At 37.1% G+C, this 18,265-nt stretch overlaps 1 protein-coding gene across 2 annotated transcripts in view; it reads left to right on the forward strand.

Moving 5' to 3' along the window:
* Positions 1-16,842, forward strand: part of CERK (ceramide kinase) — a 41,399-nt gene extending 24,557 nt beyond the window's left edge. For both annotated transcript variants that reach the window (XM_065858681.2, XM_071803411.1), the window contains exons 7-13: positions 878-952; positions 2,702-2,854; positions 3,845-3,950; positions 6,617-6,687; positions 11,037-11,242; positions 12,987-13,195; positions 14,113-16,842. In XM_065858681.2, coding sequence (XP_065714753.2) covers positions 878-952; positions 2,702-2,854; positions 3,845-3,950; positions 6,617-6,687; positions 11,037-11,242; positions 12,987-13,195; positions 14,113-14,212 — 920 coding nt within the window. In that variant the 3' untranslated portion in view covers positions 14,213-16,842. The remainder of the gene's footprint in view (positions 1-877; positions 953-2,701; positions 2,855-3,844; positions 3,951-6,616; positions 6,688-11,036; positions 11,243-12,986; positions 13,196-14,112) is intronic.
* Positions 16,843-18,265: the final 1,423 nt, after the last annotated feature.

Consider the following 18,265-nt stretch of genomic DNA (forward strand, 5'->3'; position numbering starts at 1 on the left):
CAAGATAAATGTGGAGTTAGGTGCTGCAACAAAATGCTTTGGTATGTCTCGCTCTAACTTTCAAGTCCCTGCTGCAGAGTGGGATTCAGAATCCTACATTAGGCTCTTAGATTTTTATTCATTTATTTATTTATTCTTAAGAGGTATCAGGGAGAATTGCCTGTCTATAAACAGCACTTAAAATTCTGAGTGGACATACTGAGTAAGGAATGGGCTGAAGGCAGTTAGTAACAAAGACAGAATATAGGTGAAACCTAAAGCTTCTCTTTCTTCTGGTAGATATTTTGCTCAAAACTGCAAGGGCATGTTTCTATTCACTTTGATCCCTGTCTATAAACTAATTCCTCAAAGTAAGTGTTTACTAATTTTCAAATAATAGAACTAAGCAGGAGTTTCTGGTTTAAGATGCAGCTGGACGAGCAGGCAATATTGGTAGTCTGGAATTTAGATCAGTGCCCCAAAAAGCAAGAAATCAGTCAACTTCCTTTTGTGAGATGTTAATGAGTAAGAAATCTTGAGCAAAGGAGAATCAGTGTATGCCTTCCTTCTCTTTCATCATTAATTTGTATAAAAGCTGTAATGTAATTCTGAAATTTTTCATGTGAATTAACTTATTTCCCTTCACTAACTAATATATATTTATCGCTTATATAGTGAAAATTTTTGTACTTTGTATGGAGAGACAGAAATTCTGCTTGTTGCTGGTAAGGAGAAATGTTAGAATTTAAATAACAATATTTTTATCCTTACATTTACTTTATTCCATAAAATAGAAGGGGGTGGGCCAAAGGAACATAAGGCTTTTATTTGCAGGACCGTGCCAGTAATACTTGTTTTGAAAAGATATAAATTAGCGTGGGGTTTTTTTATTTTTCAGGATCAACAGATTGCATATGCTATTCAACGGTTGGCATTTCTGATCCAGTAACATCAGCTCTTCATATTATTGTAGGTGGGTGGTCATAGTTTGCTCTTTTGTTATGAAAATTATTAAAACAGCCCAACACAGTAATTCCATTTAGTTCTTTCTATATGTTTGTGAAATATAATTTAAAGATAATGATTGAGTTGAAATATGGAGTTTTTGTCTGGGGTTTAAATCTCTGGTTGAAATCCAGGAGGTTAAAATTGTTTACTGTAATTCATTGTTTTCAAGGGATCATAATGTTTTGAAATTTTATATCTGGTGCTTAAGTTTTCATGCATTCTGACATGCTTTTGAAGATAGCAGTAAAATACAATAAGCAGCGTAAGTTGTTGGACCATATATCTCTCCCTCAGAGACAGCTATGATGAGCACATGTACACCTGAATAGCAGTATTTTGTAGTACTTGCCCAATTGTCCTGTGCAATTCAATACTTGCATGCCCAATTAGAGGTAAGACTTCTGCTTGACTGGAATTAGCCTATAATTCCCCATTTTTACTATCTCTAAGTCATATATTTGAGGAGAAACTAGGGAAGAAAATAACTACTCTTCAACAGGTGCTTTTTGATATGTTGCCATCAGTAGGGATGATGGCATTGCCGCTTCTCTAAGTCCTCTGGTAATGGAGTCCCTGAACTGCATGGGGGCTGAAGGAGACAGCTTGGCATGTTCAGTGCATTGTGATTTGTGATGTCCATCCTATCTTGCCACACACTGAAGAATCTGTCACCCAGTTCTTAATACTGAATTTGGAAAATTGTGCAAGATACTCCTCAGTTATAATGATGTTGTGTAAGCATAAAGGATAGAATTTCCAAGGGACAATTATTTCACTATGACTTGTTACTGAGAGCTTAACATTTTCAGTTTTAGGAGCTGGTGTTGCAGAGGTTTACAGATGTGCTTCTTGCTTGCTAACCTTTGGTTAGATCTGCTCATCATATGTAGAGTGTAGGCCATTGGACTAGGATTAGAGAGAGATATGAATTTAGTACATTACAGTATTTAAGCTGGATTATTAAATGTGCATATATACACATGTGTTTAGATTTTTATGAGTGTTTCTCACGTAAAGGGTTCTTCACAGTAGTCTGTGGTGGAAGGATGAGAGACAATGGGCAAAAAGTGAAAGGGAAAAAAAAGGCAAACCATACGAAAAACCAAACAAGCAAAAAAGAACACCACCACCCCAAACCTCCCCAAACCTACAGCTGCTCCAAAGCTTACACTATGAGGACATCAGAGAGGTGGTGCGCTCTCTGTTCTTCTGGATTTTCAGGACTTGACTGAATAAGCTCTGAGTAACTTGATCTGATCTCATAGCTGAACTTACTTTGAGTGGAAAATTTGATGAGAAACATCCTAAGACTCCTTTCACCTGGGATTATCCTCTGGTAGTGTGACATACACTCACATAGGATTAAGTAGTATCTGGCAGATGTACAGATACTACATTGATCTGTTCTATAACATCCCCTCCTACTGCTACACGGTAAATGAGTGTAAATTCTTCATTATTTATATTTAGCATACAGACTTTTCAGGTAGTGCTTAATGCTTTTTAAATATTAAATGAAATTAGTATTAAAGAAAAAAATCCCCTTTCTGCATGTATATGAAATATATATGGATATATGACATATTATGACATAAATACAACATATATTTTTAAATTTCATTTTTAAAGATTCTGTAATGGCAAAGGCACTTTCAAGTTTCCAACTGCAAATAAAACAAGCCTTAAAAAAACCTTACTCTTCTAATCTTCATAGGTGACTGTCAGCCTCTGGATGTCTCTTCAGTACATCATAAGAATACATTTTTGAAGTACTCTGTATCATTGCTGGGTTACGGTTTTTATGGTGATATATTAAAAGATAGTGAAAAAAAACGGTGGATGGGTCCCATGAGATACGACTACTCAGGTAATTATGTAATTATTAAATTATTTTGTCAGCATGTAGATGTATTGGAGCAGTTGATATACTTTCTCCAAACCAAGCTGCTCTGACGCTTTTGAACATAAGAGGCAAACTGAACCTGATTTTAAACTCCTTGTGGTACCAGGTACAGTGGATCACATTATGTAAAGCTCCATGACTTGGGGGATAACATAACAAGCTTATTAAAGTTGTGTTGAATTTGACTACATAGCACAGTTAACAAATTAACTGATAGTTAATATTTTAATTATTTTATGGGCTATATAAAGAGCTAAGAAGTTTATATTTAACTGTTATAAATTATGTTGAAAGCAACCCTAATTCAAATTTGTTTAATAAGGTTTTTTTTATTACTAAAATTGCTAGTGCTGTTCTGTTAATAGAAATGTGTCATGTTATGTCAACTAGTTTTAGCTTTCTAAAAAGTAATATTTTTTTCTGTGATAGTAATTTTTACTTTATTTTCAGTCAGTGATAGGCACTCCTTTCTCCTGGACATTCAACTGATGGAGTGAATTGTCAATTTTGTCCTTTTTCCAGCACTGATTGTAGAAAGTACTGAGTGGTTTATTGTAGTGAGCTAGTATTTGGACAAATGCTATGTTACTGGAAGGTATTTTTTGCCACCTTTGATTTGTTTTGTGTTAGGGAAAGAAGATAAAAAAGCAGGGTGCTGTAGACTAATATTAAGATTCAGCATTGACATACAGCTAAAATTTTTAGTTGTGTCTTAAAGATGTCAAGCCAAGTAATGGCACTATTGCAAATGTTACAGTTGGGGGGGTTATTTCCTTGTCTTCTACTGACTAAGACATCATAACACAAAGAGCTGTGAGCTTGAGGAGAGCAACTATGGTTTTGCAATCCTTAGAGAAGGAAGGAGAGGAACAATCCATGGGTGTATGCAGAGCTGTTAAGCAATGTGGATTTATAATGACTTAATGCTACCTATTCCTTTTTTTTCTTATGTAGGCTTCAAGACTTTTCTTTCTCATCATTACTATGAAGGAACAATTTCTTTTCAACCAGCAAAACACGCATTGGGATCTCCACGAGATAAAGATAGCTGCAGAACAGGGTAGGCTAATGATTATCTCCAGATATTTGATGTGAACTATTTGAAAAGGCCTGTACATGAACTGAAGTCACAGAAATGTTTGTTTTAACATCAAAACGCTTACGCTGAAGGAGATGAGCTTTTTAAAAAGTTTATTTACTCATTAAAAAGAACACCTCATCAGGTTAGTAAACAAAAATGTAATAAAATTTTGTGAGCTTATGTCTCCTCTCCCCCAATTTGAAATGAAACAAAGTATAACAGCATAATAGCCAGTTACAAGATGCTGAGGGTACTATGCTGTGTTACTACTGATACATGAAAAGTCCGGATACCTCATAACTTCTACAAATGGGAATAATTATTCAAAAAATCTCAAATGTTCACATTGTAATTGGACCTAGCAATGTTAGAAATTATTTTAGTGCCATGACAACAGCTGGCATGGCTTGTCCTGAGGATAGGTCCTTTCAGGAACCAACCTATTTAGTCCTTTTCGATAGATTATAACTATGTTATATAAATTCTGTGATATTCTTCACTTATTTCTTCAGAGGGCCTACCTTAATCTCCAAGGTTCCTTCTTTTCTCTTTGCTTTCACCTGCTTGAAGTTATGCACCATTATTTATTCTTTTTCTTCTTTATATATGAAGCTGTCAGAGATATAGTAGTTGTCACAGCAGGATACAGAGGAGCCAGAAAATTTGGCCAGGAACTACATGGAATTTATTAAGGCTCTACTGTAATACTGCTGTGACATGCTACAGATCACAGTCTTCAGCACTAGCTGGAGCAACTATCCTGATCCATCAGGTGCCTTGATGCAGGCAAAGCTCCAGAGGGAGAAAGCTGTCATCCAGGTCTCACTCAGGGAGGAAAGAGTGCCTGGAGCCTCATGGGGGATTTTATACATCCTGATAATTGCTGGAAGGGCAATAAGGCTGGGCACAAGCAGTTCAGGAGAATCCTGGAGTGTGGTGATGACAGTGATCATGCAGTTGATTGACAAGTTGACGAGCAGAAATGCTCTGCTGGTCTTGTTACAGAAAAGGAAAATGAAGGATGTGACGGTTGAGGGCAGTCTTGGCAGCAGTGACTGTGAGCTTACAGAATTTAAAATCCTGAGAGAAGTGAGCAAGACAAAAATTAGAATTGCAATGTACTTTGAGAGCAGATTTTGGTTTATTCTGGAATCTTGGGAATGGGAAGATCCCTGGGAGACTTCCCTGGAGGACAGAGGCCCAGGAGACTTGGTTGGTACCTCCTCAGATCACAGGAGCAGTCCATTCTGATATACAGAAGCTTTGAGTAAGCATGATAGAAAGCCAACATGGATGAGCAAGGATAAGTAGCGAAGGTGGAAGTGGAATGGGTTACTTTGGAGGAGTACGGAGACATTGCCTAACTGTTCAGGGGTGGAACCGAGAAAGCCAAAGCTCAGATGGAGCTGAAATCCGTGAGGGATGTGAAAGGTGTTACTTCTTACGAAGGGGTTAGATCGTTATGCCAAAAATGCCAAAGGAACTGTGGTCCTGCTGCTTAGTGGTATGGGGAACCCAGTGATAAAAAGATATGGAAAAGGCTGGGACATGCCTCCTTTTCCCCAGTTTTCACTGACGCAGTCTGCTTCCAGGCCTTACATGTCCCCAGGCCCGTGTATAAGGGGGAAACAGTGGATGCTACATACTTTAGCAAGGCCTCTGGTACTGTTTCTTGTAGTATTCTTAAAACCAAATTGATTAGGTATAAACAAAATAAATGCATAGTGGAAAACTGGCTAGACTCCCTAGAAAGGTTGTACTGAGTCCCGCTGGCAACCAATTACTAATGGTGTCCCTAAGGGATCAATACTGGGGCTAATACTGTGCGACATGTTTATTAATGACTAGGATGGTGGCAGAGAGTTCCCTCACAGTGGTTTTATAGATGATACCAGACTTTGAGGAGTGGGTTACATGTTGAAAGTCAGGGCTGCTATTCAGAGGGACCTTGGCTGGCTGAAGAAATGGCTGATAGGAACCTCCTGAAGTTTAGGAGAGGCAAATGTCATGTACATGGGGTGGAGTAGTCCCATGCAGCAGTACTGACTGGACACTGACTGGCTAGAAGGCAGCTCTGCCTGATGAACAGCAGCTGCACCTGAATCAGCAGTATGTCGTTGAGGAAAGAAGGCCAACCATATATTGGGCTTTCTATGCAAAAGAGAAGCCAACAGGTCAAGAGAAGCGATTTTCCCCCTGTACTCAGCACTTTTGAGATGAAGGACTGGCACCACTATGTCAGTGTCTCTCACTGTTTCAGCAGTCAAATATAGGAGCAGGTTGCCCAGAGGTCTTCTGGACTCTACCCTTGCAGATACTCAGAACTTGAGTGAACAAGAGTCCAGACATCCTGATCCTACAATACCTGCTTTGAGCAGATACTTGGACTATATTAGAGGTCCCTTCCAACCCATGTGAACTTATGGCTCTGTGATGCTGTTATTTCTGAGATCCAGTCATCGTCAGCACCGTACAGCAGTACCTGTGCTGTCTGCAGGGCTCTCATGATTCCTCCCTCGTCAGGGCTGTCAGTGCTGTGCTGCATCTTGTGGTGGCGGAAGGTCCTGTAATGATTGGGTAAAACAAAAATGTTTAAGTGAATAATGGTTTGGTTTTCAGGAACTGAGTGGTATTTTTGTTTTCAGGTGTTACATTTGCAAGAAAAGCGAGCAACAGCTGGCAGAACAACAGAAGGAATGTGGATTAAAATATGAAGGTAATTTGTCATAAAAAGGAAGATGGTGTAGTGTTATACAAAATACTAAGTTTTCAGAATATATTTGTTTAAGTGTGTGAGGTTTTTTAAAAGTTACTAGATCATTTATTGTTTCTTTAAGGCAAATACATGTAAATATGTGAAAAATATTTAAGATGTCTCCACCCAAACCTCAGAAAATTCTGATAAAATTATACTAATTATTTGTATATTTCAATATGTTGTGTTTCTTTGAGAAAGATATATTCTGTGAACTAGGACTCTGTGGTTTTTATTGTGAGAAGTACTTAACTGATAAGCTGTGAGGTAGTACAGAAGGGAAGAGTTCATTAAGATAACTTTCAGAATAGATCAGGATTAAAAATCTGTCTTTGTTAGGACAAAAGTCACCCTAGGTAAAGCTGTTTATTAAATACTTATGAGGCAGCGAACTAGGACAACTAATAACCTGTCTAGTGGACTTCAGTATTTCTTTACAATACCCCACTAATACTCACTATAAATGATATAATACATGAGATTTTTCTCCTCTTTCTCAAGTTAAGCTCTCCTTATACTCTTTTTCTTCCTTATTCCATCCCCTGAGCACACTTCCATGGATTTTTTTTTTCATTTTAATGGGCATAACTTTTCCTTCCTTTAGTTAAAACAACTGTTAGTATTGTGGATCCTGTGCAGTCTTCCTCCTAGTTACATCTCTTCATGTCAAATGACCACATCCCAATGGGAAGCACTGCTATTGATTGGCTGGAGGCCTTGCTGGAGTAAGATATACAGATTCATTTGGCCGAGTTTTGCCTCTGGTCTCAGTTCATGGTCTTGGAAAAAACCCTCTTAAACACCAGGCAGCCTTCATCCTTCCCGGGCTGCCTGCTTCTGGGTGTTTCTGCTTGTGCTTTCCTTTTCTTTTCCTTCTTGTAGATACCAGTGCATAAAACCATAATTTTCTTGACACAAGCACTGTTCCTAGATTATTTTATAATTACAATTATTTTGCACAGTATCTCTGCCAGTTTCTAGACATTTGTTAGCAAAAGGAGTATCATCATACTATAGAGATTAATTGGTAGCATAAAGGCTGTGTATAGATTTCTGTGACAACTTCAGTTCCTGTTACACATGTTTATACCTAGTGCTTTCATCCCAGATACTGCTCTCTGATCTTTGATACTATCAACAGATGGCCAGATTGAAGTATTTCTTGAGTTGTTTTAATTTATGCCCAGATTCAGCTAAAGAAATTGGTTTACATAGTATTTTCTTAGGAGCTAAATCTGATAGTAAGTGGTTTGGTTTTTTTTGTTTAGTAAGAAAAAGCTGTAGTTAGAAATCGCCAACTCTTTTCTTTTGTGTTATTTTTTGTTTGTTTGATGGGGTTTTTTTAGTTTTGTGTGTGTGTGTTTGGGTGGGTTGTTTGTTTGTTTTAATCTGCCATTTTATTAGCTTTGATCCAGCAAAGGAGCAAAAGCAGAAGAAAGCCACAGGTTAGTGAGCAATCAAGACTGCTTTAGCCAGCATTGCACAAGACATTAAGCAGCTGATTATATAGGATATTGTTTACTTCAATCCATTTTACTTCTGGTAGCTGGCTTTCTTTACAGTCCAGTCTCTTTTCCATGCACTACTGGTAAGCAAATGATGACAATCAGCTACTCTCGCTTTGCAAGAAAAAGGATTTTATATCACCATCTCAGATAAGCTTTTAACTCAGCAGGGTTCGTTGGCTGACTCTTTCTCTGTGCCTACTTGGTTTGTATATAGTTCAGATGAGTTTAGAAGGATGCTTGCACTGACTGTGGCTGAACATGTTTATTTGTGTTGTGCAGTAGTCTGTGTGCATGTGCTCAGTAAACTTTGAGTGTTGGTACTTTATGCTGATTTCAGCAACTTGCAGTGTGTATATATACAACAGACAGTTGAAATAAATGCTCTTTATGCTCTCTGTGCTTCTAGTCGCTCTGTATGAAAGACATTTTGGGCAAATAATTTGTGCTATTACAGTGATACACCCTGCAGAATGGTTATGAAAACAGTTGGTCATTTAAAATGTGATGAAGACCCTGACTTCGTTCTTGCTTGAACAATGAAGCTTTTTTGAGTAACATGCTGAAGTTTGTACTGGATAGTACTTTTCCACCAGGTGAAAACAGTCTGTAATAGTAACATATATAAGCATTCTACCTTAAGTGATTCGAGTCTTATTACAGTGAGCATATGTCAAAAGTTAACATACATCTACACACACTATAGACAAAATTATTAATGCTTCTCAGATAAACAATGAAAAGATTTAGTGGTAAAGGGTGTTGGTTTTATTTTGTTCTTTACGTACTCGAAGATGCCTGGTTTTCTTGTAAATAAGAACTTGTATAGTTCTGGACACAGATGTTTCCAGTTCCAGTAGTTTCTATGTTGTGTTCAGGTACCTTCATCTAGGAGCAGGGCCTCATAATTTCCCTCCAGCCTGAACAAAGTCATTCTGCAGTTTGACATTTAAGTCTTTCTCATATCTCTTAAAATACACATTTTGAACCTGATTTAAATTATTTCTTTCTGTAATGCCGTGTTTGAAAGCAACATAAAAAGATCAGCTGTAAAGCAAACAATAACCACTCTGGTAAATGATGTGAAAATGTTGAATTTAAGAGCTGCTTTTTTTCTTATTATTACTGTTTTGTTTATCAGGATATAGAGAGGATAGTCTGGATGGAAAAAAATAACAATTTTTAAATTCTCCTTTAGGTCTTTTGTCACATTATAGTCCTACCCAATTTTTCTTGGATATCTGTTTTTCTTGGTTCTGTTACTGGAAGAGTGGATAATAAGTTCCAATGAATAAAAATTCAAGGAAGCTAGAAAAGTTCAAAAAGCAAAAAAGAACTATAGAATATTTTCCAAATACCTTTTTCTTCTTTTTCCTTTTTTTTTTTTTTTTTTTTTCTGATGTATAAAGCTTGGAGGAGTTCAATTGAAAATTTATACTTCATGGACTTCAGGTCCAGAATTACCTGGACGATTGTAATAATGATTCTCTAAAGTAAACATGAAGTTTCTAGAACTAAGATAGTAAAGGATATCAGAATTTCAGACTTATATGTCACCTATTGTTCCGCCAAAGAAGCACCTTGAAAATAACTACATTTAAGCCAAATGTGGGGAACTGAATAATATTAGATTTTTAAGTTAATATGCCTCAATCTCTATGTTGCTGTGGTTTGATGATCAAACTTTAACAAGCTTGTATAAACAAACTTTATTAATTTTTGTTCATTCCTTAATTGTACCCCTTTTATCAACAGCAGCATTTCACTCCTGAACTCCAGTCTTACAATCATGTGTATCTCCGTAGACTGTTCTGCAATCCTAACTTCTGTGAAGTTGTTCATTTGAAATGTCTGAGTCCACTTGTATTGGCAGGAGAAAAGGAGCGTTACGGCTACTTTATGGCTTTTTCTTATTGTAGTCAGGAAGGTGATTATGTGTAATCTAAAAATGCAAAGGCATTTATCTGTTTTTGTCCATGTTCAAGGAAATACAGTTTAGATGAAAACTCTGTGCAGTGCCTGCCAGTGTTTGTGTTCCAGAAAATTCCTCTGCCTGTTGGTTGTATTTATACCATCACACATTTAAGCTCATTCTATGTCTAAACTCTAGCAGACAGGTTTCACGTTGTTGAAAGCAGACTTTTGTACTATTTTCCAGAAATCTCTGAAAATTTACACACAGGAAAGTTCAACTCTGTTAATATTATTAATCTTCAGACATTTGAGGTTGCAGTGGAAACAGACTCCTGATCTGCTGCCTGCTGGTCTTTGCTGAACCCTGAGTTATCTCTTCCCTTTTTGTCTTTTTTTTTTTTTTTCAAATATAAATTGTGGCATTAAGGCAGAAGAGGAATATTGGTTGGAAAACCAAATCCTAATAGCTCTGCGTCATTGTTTGAGATTAACGTGTTGAAGAGCAAGAATGAAATTCAAAGTTTAAAATCCCCCTGAACTTTCACACTTCAAGAGTTGTAACTTGCCTCTGACTTTACCCTACCTAAGGCTTTGTGGCTTTACCCAAATAGCATCAATCCTGAATTTTACCTATGTATGTCAGAAATGGTGAACACCTTTGTGAACAATCACAGTCTGTGAAGAGAGAAAACAACTTTCTCTGTTAGGATATGAAAAATAGATTTTTAAAATTTTTTTTTAAAATGCAGTTTATTTTAGATATTTATTGACAGTGCCTGGATATGCCCAATAAAAACTTTGAAGTTGCCAAGAATTATTGCTTTTTAATGTTCTCTTGTTTGAGTGGATCGAATAATAATGTATCTCCACACTTTTATTGATCTGTTTCAGAAGATGAAGAAGAATGGAAGGTTATTAAAGGGAAATTTCTGGCCATCAATGCAGTGAATATGAGCTGTGCCTGTCCACGAAGTCCAAAAGGTCTTTCACCAGCAGCTCATCTGGCAGATGGTTCAGCTGACCTCATTCTAGTTCGTAAATGCTCCAGATTTGATTTTCTACGGTATCTTGTCAGACATACAAACCAAGATGATCAGGTGTGTATTCCCTTTGACACTGAATTCTCCAGAGTCAAACTGTTGTACATATTGATATTCTTATATGACAAAAAGAACATCTACAAAGCAGTTTTGAGTTTTTTTATTTGTGTATGGGTTTTTAGTTTGTGTTTTGGTTTGGTTCTGGGCTTGTTTGGTTTTGGTTTTTAAGTTTATACATTCTGGGTAATAAAATCTCAGCATGTGTGCCATTTAAAAAAAAAAGACAGCTAAGTCATGTCTCTGGCCATGGCATTCTAACAAAATTCCGCTTTTGCTAATTGAATTCTGTTTCATAACATTTTCTATATATTTACTGTTTGGACAGTATTCAAAGTGATTCAAATACAGCTGTGCTCCCATGTATTTGTCAGGAAAAACTGCTCATGGCAGTATAATGCAGCTGAGGTAGAAGATGTAGTGAAGAATAATAAATCACTTTTTGTCAACTCTATAAAAATGCGGTTTATAAGAAAATTACCAGAACTGCGGGTTGATTGTAGACTGAAGGCTTTTAGCAGAATGGTAATACATATATGTGACCAGGATATATGAGCTTTATACATTGAGCTTCAAAATTATTCCTTGCATATGTTGTAGCTGTCAGGATAAACTACGAGGGGAGATTGCTGTCTGCTTTGGATTGGAGTATCTGTTGAAACCAGAGCTATGGCTGTGAATATACACATTTAATATTTGTCACAACCTGATATTATTAAAATGTTCTGGAAATTATCTGAACAATGGGCTAATGTCATATCTAGTTATAGAAGCAATAATAAATCTCACTTGTTTATGATGCTATCCTTCCTCCTCTGTAGAAGAATTAGTATAGACTCTCTTTCCTGTATTTCCTCATGACCATTCCCTGGGACACCATGTGTGTGTCTGTATTCCTCCTTCCTGCTATTCTCAGTCTCCTTCCCTTCACCCGTTCTCACTCACGCTCACTGTTCTCTTGATATTTTTGATTATATGAAGCCTTCCCTAGGTACCTTTCAAATTGGCTTTAACATCTATCAAGAGACTACATTCTGCTGAGATTTGAGACATGAGAGCGTTCATAGGTGGCTCTGTGCAGCTGTGGATACCAGTTGGCAATGAAGCTGTTTGGACTGACACGCTGCTTAGTGAGCCTCCTCGTACCTGTGAACCACTGCTTCCAAGTGTGGAGATTGACACCTATATTTTTAATTTTGTTGGAATATAATGATATTGCCTTCTACTCTTATTTTTGTGTACAGCCAGCTCTGTAATGTGATCACATTGCCATGGAATTCTCACCTTCAGGGCATTGTTCCAAATGCAGAAGCAGAAAGCTTTCAAAAAAGCCCATGTGTCTTAAGGACTGTAGTTGAACAGGTCCTGAGGATGGTACCAAGATCCAATCCAAACCTTTTTGACTTTTATTCCATGTTATAATAGTTTTTCTAGGGTATTTGTAATAGTTTTTGTACCCCTTTACTCGTAATCTCAGAACATGTTATGTAATTATCCGTGAAGTGGCATTATTGCAGCTAGTTGAAGAGGACCATTGAAAAGTTAAGTTCTGGTTTTGCTTTGTTATTTCTGACTTCTGCAGTTTTTTAAAACAAAACTCACTCTATATCGCAGGTAAGCTTCTCTAGAAAATTGGAGTAGACAGACTTTCTTGAATACAAAATGCTGCATGCTGAGTTGCTTTACACATTAAATGTATTGAACTAGTTGTAATTGCCTGGTTTGATTTATTTTTTCGTTGTAGTTTGACTTCTCATTTGTAGATGTTCATCGGGTGAAGAGTTTTCAATTTACATCTAAGCTTTCGGATGACAACGAGAGCAGTGTCACAGACATAGGAAAGAAACGTTTTGGCCAGTTCTGCAGAGATCATCCAGCCTGTTGCTGTAATATTGCTAATAGCACCTGGAATTGTGATGGAGAAACTCTGGACAGTTCAGCTATTGAAGTGAGGTAAGCATTGATATTTCTCTCCATGTACCATAAAATATATTAAGATGCTTATAAAGACATCCCCAAAAGATGCCTCCCCATAGCAAATTTGAGTCTTCTGATAATAATTTTTTTTGTTTGTTTGTTAATTTTGAGTCCTTTCCAGAGAATACTGCAACCATGTATATTGTAAATGGTCACTCTGACTGAGATAGGTGGGTGGCCTCACCTTTGAAGTCCTACTTACTTCTTAGGTACTGATATTATGTGCTTGAAGTATTGAAAGTGAAGGTGGTGTTGGGAGAATTCTTTTTTGAGTGGACTACCTCAGTACTCTGAGCAATAGCTTTTCCTCTTAAATTTAAGCTTAACTAAGCATTTTTGTCTTAAAGAAATACTGAGTATGTCCCATAGTTTGTGTTTTTGCCACACAGAACAGAGTCTTATCTCCAGTCTTGGCATATGGAGAAAGAGGTTTGCAGTTGTGTGGATAATCAAATTAGAACTGAATAGAGGTTTGTGAAATTTGAAGGGCTTTTTGTCCCTTTGGTTTTTTTTTTGGTTGATTGTTTTTATATCTTGTTTTTAAAACAAACGGAACCAGAAACACAATACAAAATATTTACATGCAAGTGTATTCTGTTAAGACATAATCACTTGGCAGTCCAAAGCGATTTTTATAAATATTTTATATTGTGTATCATCAGCTGTATAACATCTCAGTGCCCCGTAGAACTTCCGTGTGGAAAAGACCAGGAGTGATGGATGTGTGAAAGTATCCAGCATTCTTTGCAGGGGAAGATTGTATCAAGATTGAGAACACAGTTTCTGCAGTCTGGAGCAAGGAACTTTGTTCAACTGATTGAAATTCATGGATTATTAGAATTAAACATGTAGAAGTAATTTATTTCTTATTAACTGATTCCCATATTTTTCAGGGTTCACTGCCAGCTAATGAAACTATTTGCAAGGGGAATCGAGGAAAACTGTAAAGATGAAGCTGCCTGCAGCCAGAGTAGTGTTGAACAGTTACTATAGACATTGTTCCTCCAATGGGGAGAACTAAAAAAGAAGCTCAAGGAATTTGAGTAAATATGCATTTTGGTCAAATTGACAAGTATTTTAAAATTTTAGATTTTTTTTTTTAATGGCTTCAGTATCATTTTAGACATCTTATTGCATTGTGTCTCTTTTTTAAAAAAAAAAAACATTGTAGTCATTAAAATATATCTTGGAGCAGTGTAATCTAAGTTATATTAGAAGAGAGTATTGCTGTATGTATATATGTATTCACAATGACTGATAAATTCTCTGTGCTTTTCTAGAGAGCTAATTTAGCAGGTGTTACAATAATATCTAAATGTTATAAAACATCGGACTTCGCGTTGTCATCAAACCAACATATTAAGACAAGGTATTTTCAGTGTCTGAGAAGGTATTATCTCCTGGGAGTGTTACGTAGTTGCATGTGGCTTAAATGCTGGATCACAACAGTGTTGTCATTTGCATCTTCTTTTTTTTTAAAATACCTTCATTTTGTAGTTCTAACTATTCCTTGCAACTTATCAATGCAATTCAAACACACATTCCTGGCTTTAAGTAATAACAGTAAGAGTTTAGAAGTACTTTGAAAAATAAAAGCACATCTGTATACAGATCATACCTTATCCTGTACATTCTCTTTATAAAGGCTTCCTTGCATGATGCTTTTTGGGATTCTAAAGGGTTTTATGACTGTTGGGATGATACCAAATACCACACACAGAAACAGAAATGTCTTGCAAGCAACTTGCAGGGATGCTTATAATACCAGGAAGGCTCAGGCAAAGGAAAACATAAATATCTTCTGAAACACCAGCAACTTTTAAATTTTTCAAAATATCTAAAATTAACATATGAAAAGCTTCCCTCTTCAGTACACAAGTCTTTGCAGGTTACACTACATATGTTAAAATGTCTTTGCAAAATAAGTTGTCGGAATATTAAGTTTAAAAATATGATTTGATGATTGACAGTTTTTTGAATAATGTTTAACTAAATATGAAAAAAAATTATTTTGTGAAGTCAAGGGAAGAAACTGGCATCTGATAAATCACAAATTCACTGTGCTGACTTGTTTTTATAGCAAAAAAAACTTCAGACTATCATGTGTAGCTGTGCAATGATTATTTGTGTATGGATTTGTGTGTTGTGACACACACATTCTCTGTGTAGGCTTGGGGCTAAGTTTCGCTTTTCTCATATGTATTTATGCTTGTTTAAGGATGTGAAGTTAGCCCCTGCTCTCTTCTGTCTTTTCTTAAGTGTGCAGTTCACTTTAAAACTCATTGCATCAGAGGGGTTTTTGTGTCTGAACAGCTAATGATTCTCTGTTCATGCATATGTATGGGCATTTCTGTCATTCAGCTTGTATTAATTTCATGTCTCTCGTATTTGCTTTATGTAAACTGTGGTGATTGGCCAGTTTATTACTGAAGCACTTGAAAATTGTTATACGTGGCCAATTTTTTTTGTTTAATTTAAATTATTTACATTCCAGTTTTGTGTAAAATCAAAGTGGTGTGCGGTATCTTTGCTACAAAGTGTTATTCATACTGCTCTATATGACAAAAAGCACTTGCAAATTATATTTGCTTAAAGTACAGTCATAAAAAGTTTCGGATCTGTTTTTGGTTATATGGTATTTCAGGGAAATACTTAAATACTTTTCCAAAAGTACTGCTTTTACTTTCCATATTAATGCAATGAAGTGTTGATTGATCCAATGTTTTTCAAACTTTTGTAACATAAGTGTTATATATACTGTATTTTTAAAGCCATGTTTAATAAGTGCAATAGTACCTCTGACCTAAGAACCTCATTGAAAATGAGATTATGCAGTTCTACAAAGGCAAATATTTTTTTGAACGTGTCATTTGTTTAAGATGTTCTACAGTTATTTTGGTCTGTCCATGAATACTGTGAGACAACCCAGGCTTCAAGGTGCTGTAAATCTTGTGCAGGATCCGATGGTGCAGCCTCAGCTCTCCAGCAGGTGAGGGCATTTCGGAGGCATTACAGCTGTCCACATCTCATTCTCATAAATGAGAACAGGAGTAAATACTGACCAGCTCTTTCCATTAGCTTACTAGCAAGTCCCGAGAGCCTTACTTGAAAAATGGAGGCTTAATCTAGTTATGGATGTATGTTGAAATGCTTTGAATATTTTTAACATCTAAAACTGAGTGCTTGGCATTTCCAAAGACAACCTCAGTGAATGCCCCCTTTCCAAGAAACGAGCCACTGGAAAAGGAGAAAAGATTGTTCTATAGTATGGTAATGAAGTGTGAAGAAAATAACAAAGGTGTTGCAACATAACAAAATAGAAAAGCTGCATAGTTGCATTTGAATAATTCTATTTGTAGCATATTATACTAGCAAAGCACCATATGTGAGTTGTATGATGTCCAGTTTATTTTTAAGGCGAGAGCTGCATAAGTAATGTCTGCTTACATTTTAATTCTATTTTTTTTTTCTCTAAATGTAGTCTCAGTATGGAAATTATGTATAGGAAAACCAAGTTCGATTTTTCTTTTTTTCACAATCTTGCTGGCTTCAAGATTAGAAAACGTGTTTGTTTTATGACGCTAGGGCATTTCATTGAAAAAATAAAATTACATTGTACAACATTACGGTGGTTTTCTTCTTTTCGCTACTTGATTTGGAAAATATCTGTTGTCAGATTTCTACCAAACAAAGGTAATTGGCTTAGTGTAGTCAATGTGGACAGATTGAAATTGGGTGAAGTAGTCCATGTGGTCAACGCAAATGGAAGCTCAACTTTGTTGCAAGTGTGAGTGTGGACAAACACTCAGGGTTGAAGGAAAGCAACCAGTGAAGCTGGATTTCCACGAAAACTAAGCTACTCTACCAAGATAAAGATTGAAGGGAGGAGAAGAAACTTGGTTATAATGTAAGTATTTAGAGTTACTGATTATGGAAAAACCTAAACTACAAAAAGTCAAAGCTAACATTCTAAGAAGCATGAATATATAATATATTCTAGGTAGTAGATATTAAATAGATGGGTCTTTAGAATTTCACTGCAATAGTTACTATGGATGCAGTACGTATTCCAATAAGAAATAAAACATGTCAGTTATAGATGAACTGTGGGTGCAGCAGGAGAAACGCTTTTCATCACTGAAGATACTTTCCTTGGGTGTGTGTTGGGTTTGTGTGGCCAGTAGCTTGATAGCTGGGGGGCTGCAGGGATGGCTTCTGTGAGAAGAAGCTAAAAGCTGCCCCATGTCAGACAGAGCCAGTTCCAGCTGGCTCTGAGACTGACCTGCTGCTGGCTGAGGCCAAGCCCATCAGTGAGGGTTGGTAGCACTTCTGCGATGTTCAAGAAAGGGTAAAAAATGCTGCACAGCAGCTGTGAGAGAGGAGTGAGGGGAGGGGAGGGAAGAGAGAAACAGCCCTGCAGACACCAAGGTCAGTGAAGGAGGAGGAAATGCTCTAAGCACCATCGCAGAGAAGCTTGTGGAGAGGACCATGGTGAAGTAGGTTGTCCCCCTGTAGCCCATGGAGGTCCATGGTGGAGCAGCTACCTGCCCTGTAGCCAATGGAGGACACCATGGCAGAGCAGGTGAGGGTTCCCTGAAGGAAGCTGCAGTTCATGGAGATCCTATGCTGGAGCAAGTTTCCTGGCAGGAGCTGCAGATGAGGGGAGAGTGTGCAGAAGCAGATTTTCTGGCAGGAGCTGTGGCCCATGGGGGAACAAAGGGAGTGAAGTTCATGAAGGAGAAGGGAGTAGGGGGAGACCAAGTGTTATGAACTGACCACAAACCCAATTTCCCAATCGTCTGCACGGATCAAAATGGAGAGAGGAGGCAGAAGAGTCAGGAGTGAAGTTGGACCTGGGAAGAAACCAGGGTTGAGCGGAGGAGGTGAGTTTAGTTTTGGTTTTAATTCTGTCTGTCTTCTCTGTCATTAATCAGCAATAAATTAATCTTCACCAAGTTGAGTCTATTTTGCCCCTGACTGCAGTTGCTGAGTGATCTCCCTGTCCTTATTTGACCCATGGGTTTTTCACCATATTTTCTCCCCCAT

Source organism: Patagioenas fasciata, chromosome 1 (genome assembly GCF_037038585.1).
Source record: "Patagioenas fasciata isolate bPatFas1 chromosome 1, bPatFas1.hap1, whole genome shotgun sequence".
Lineage (NCBI taxonomy): Eukaryota > Metazoa > Chordata > Aves > Columbiformes > Columbidae > Patagioenas > Patagioenas fasciata.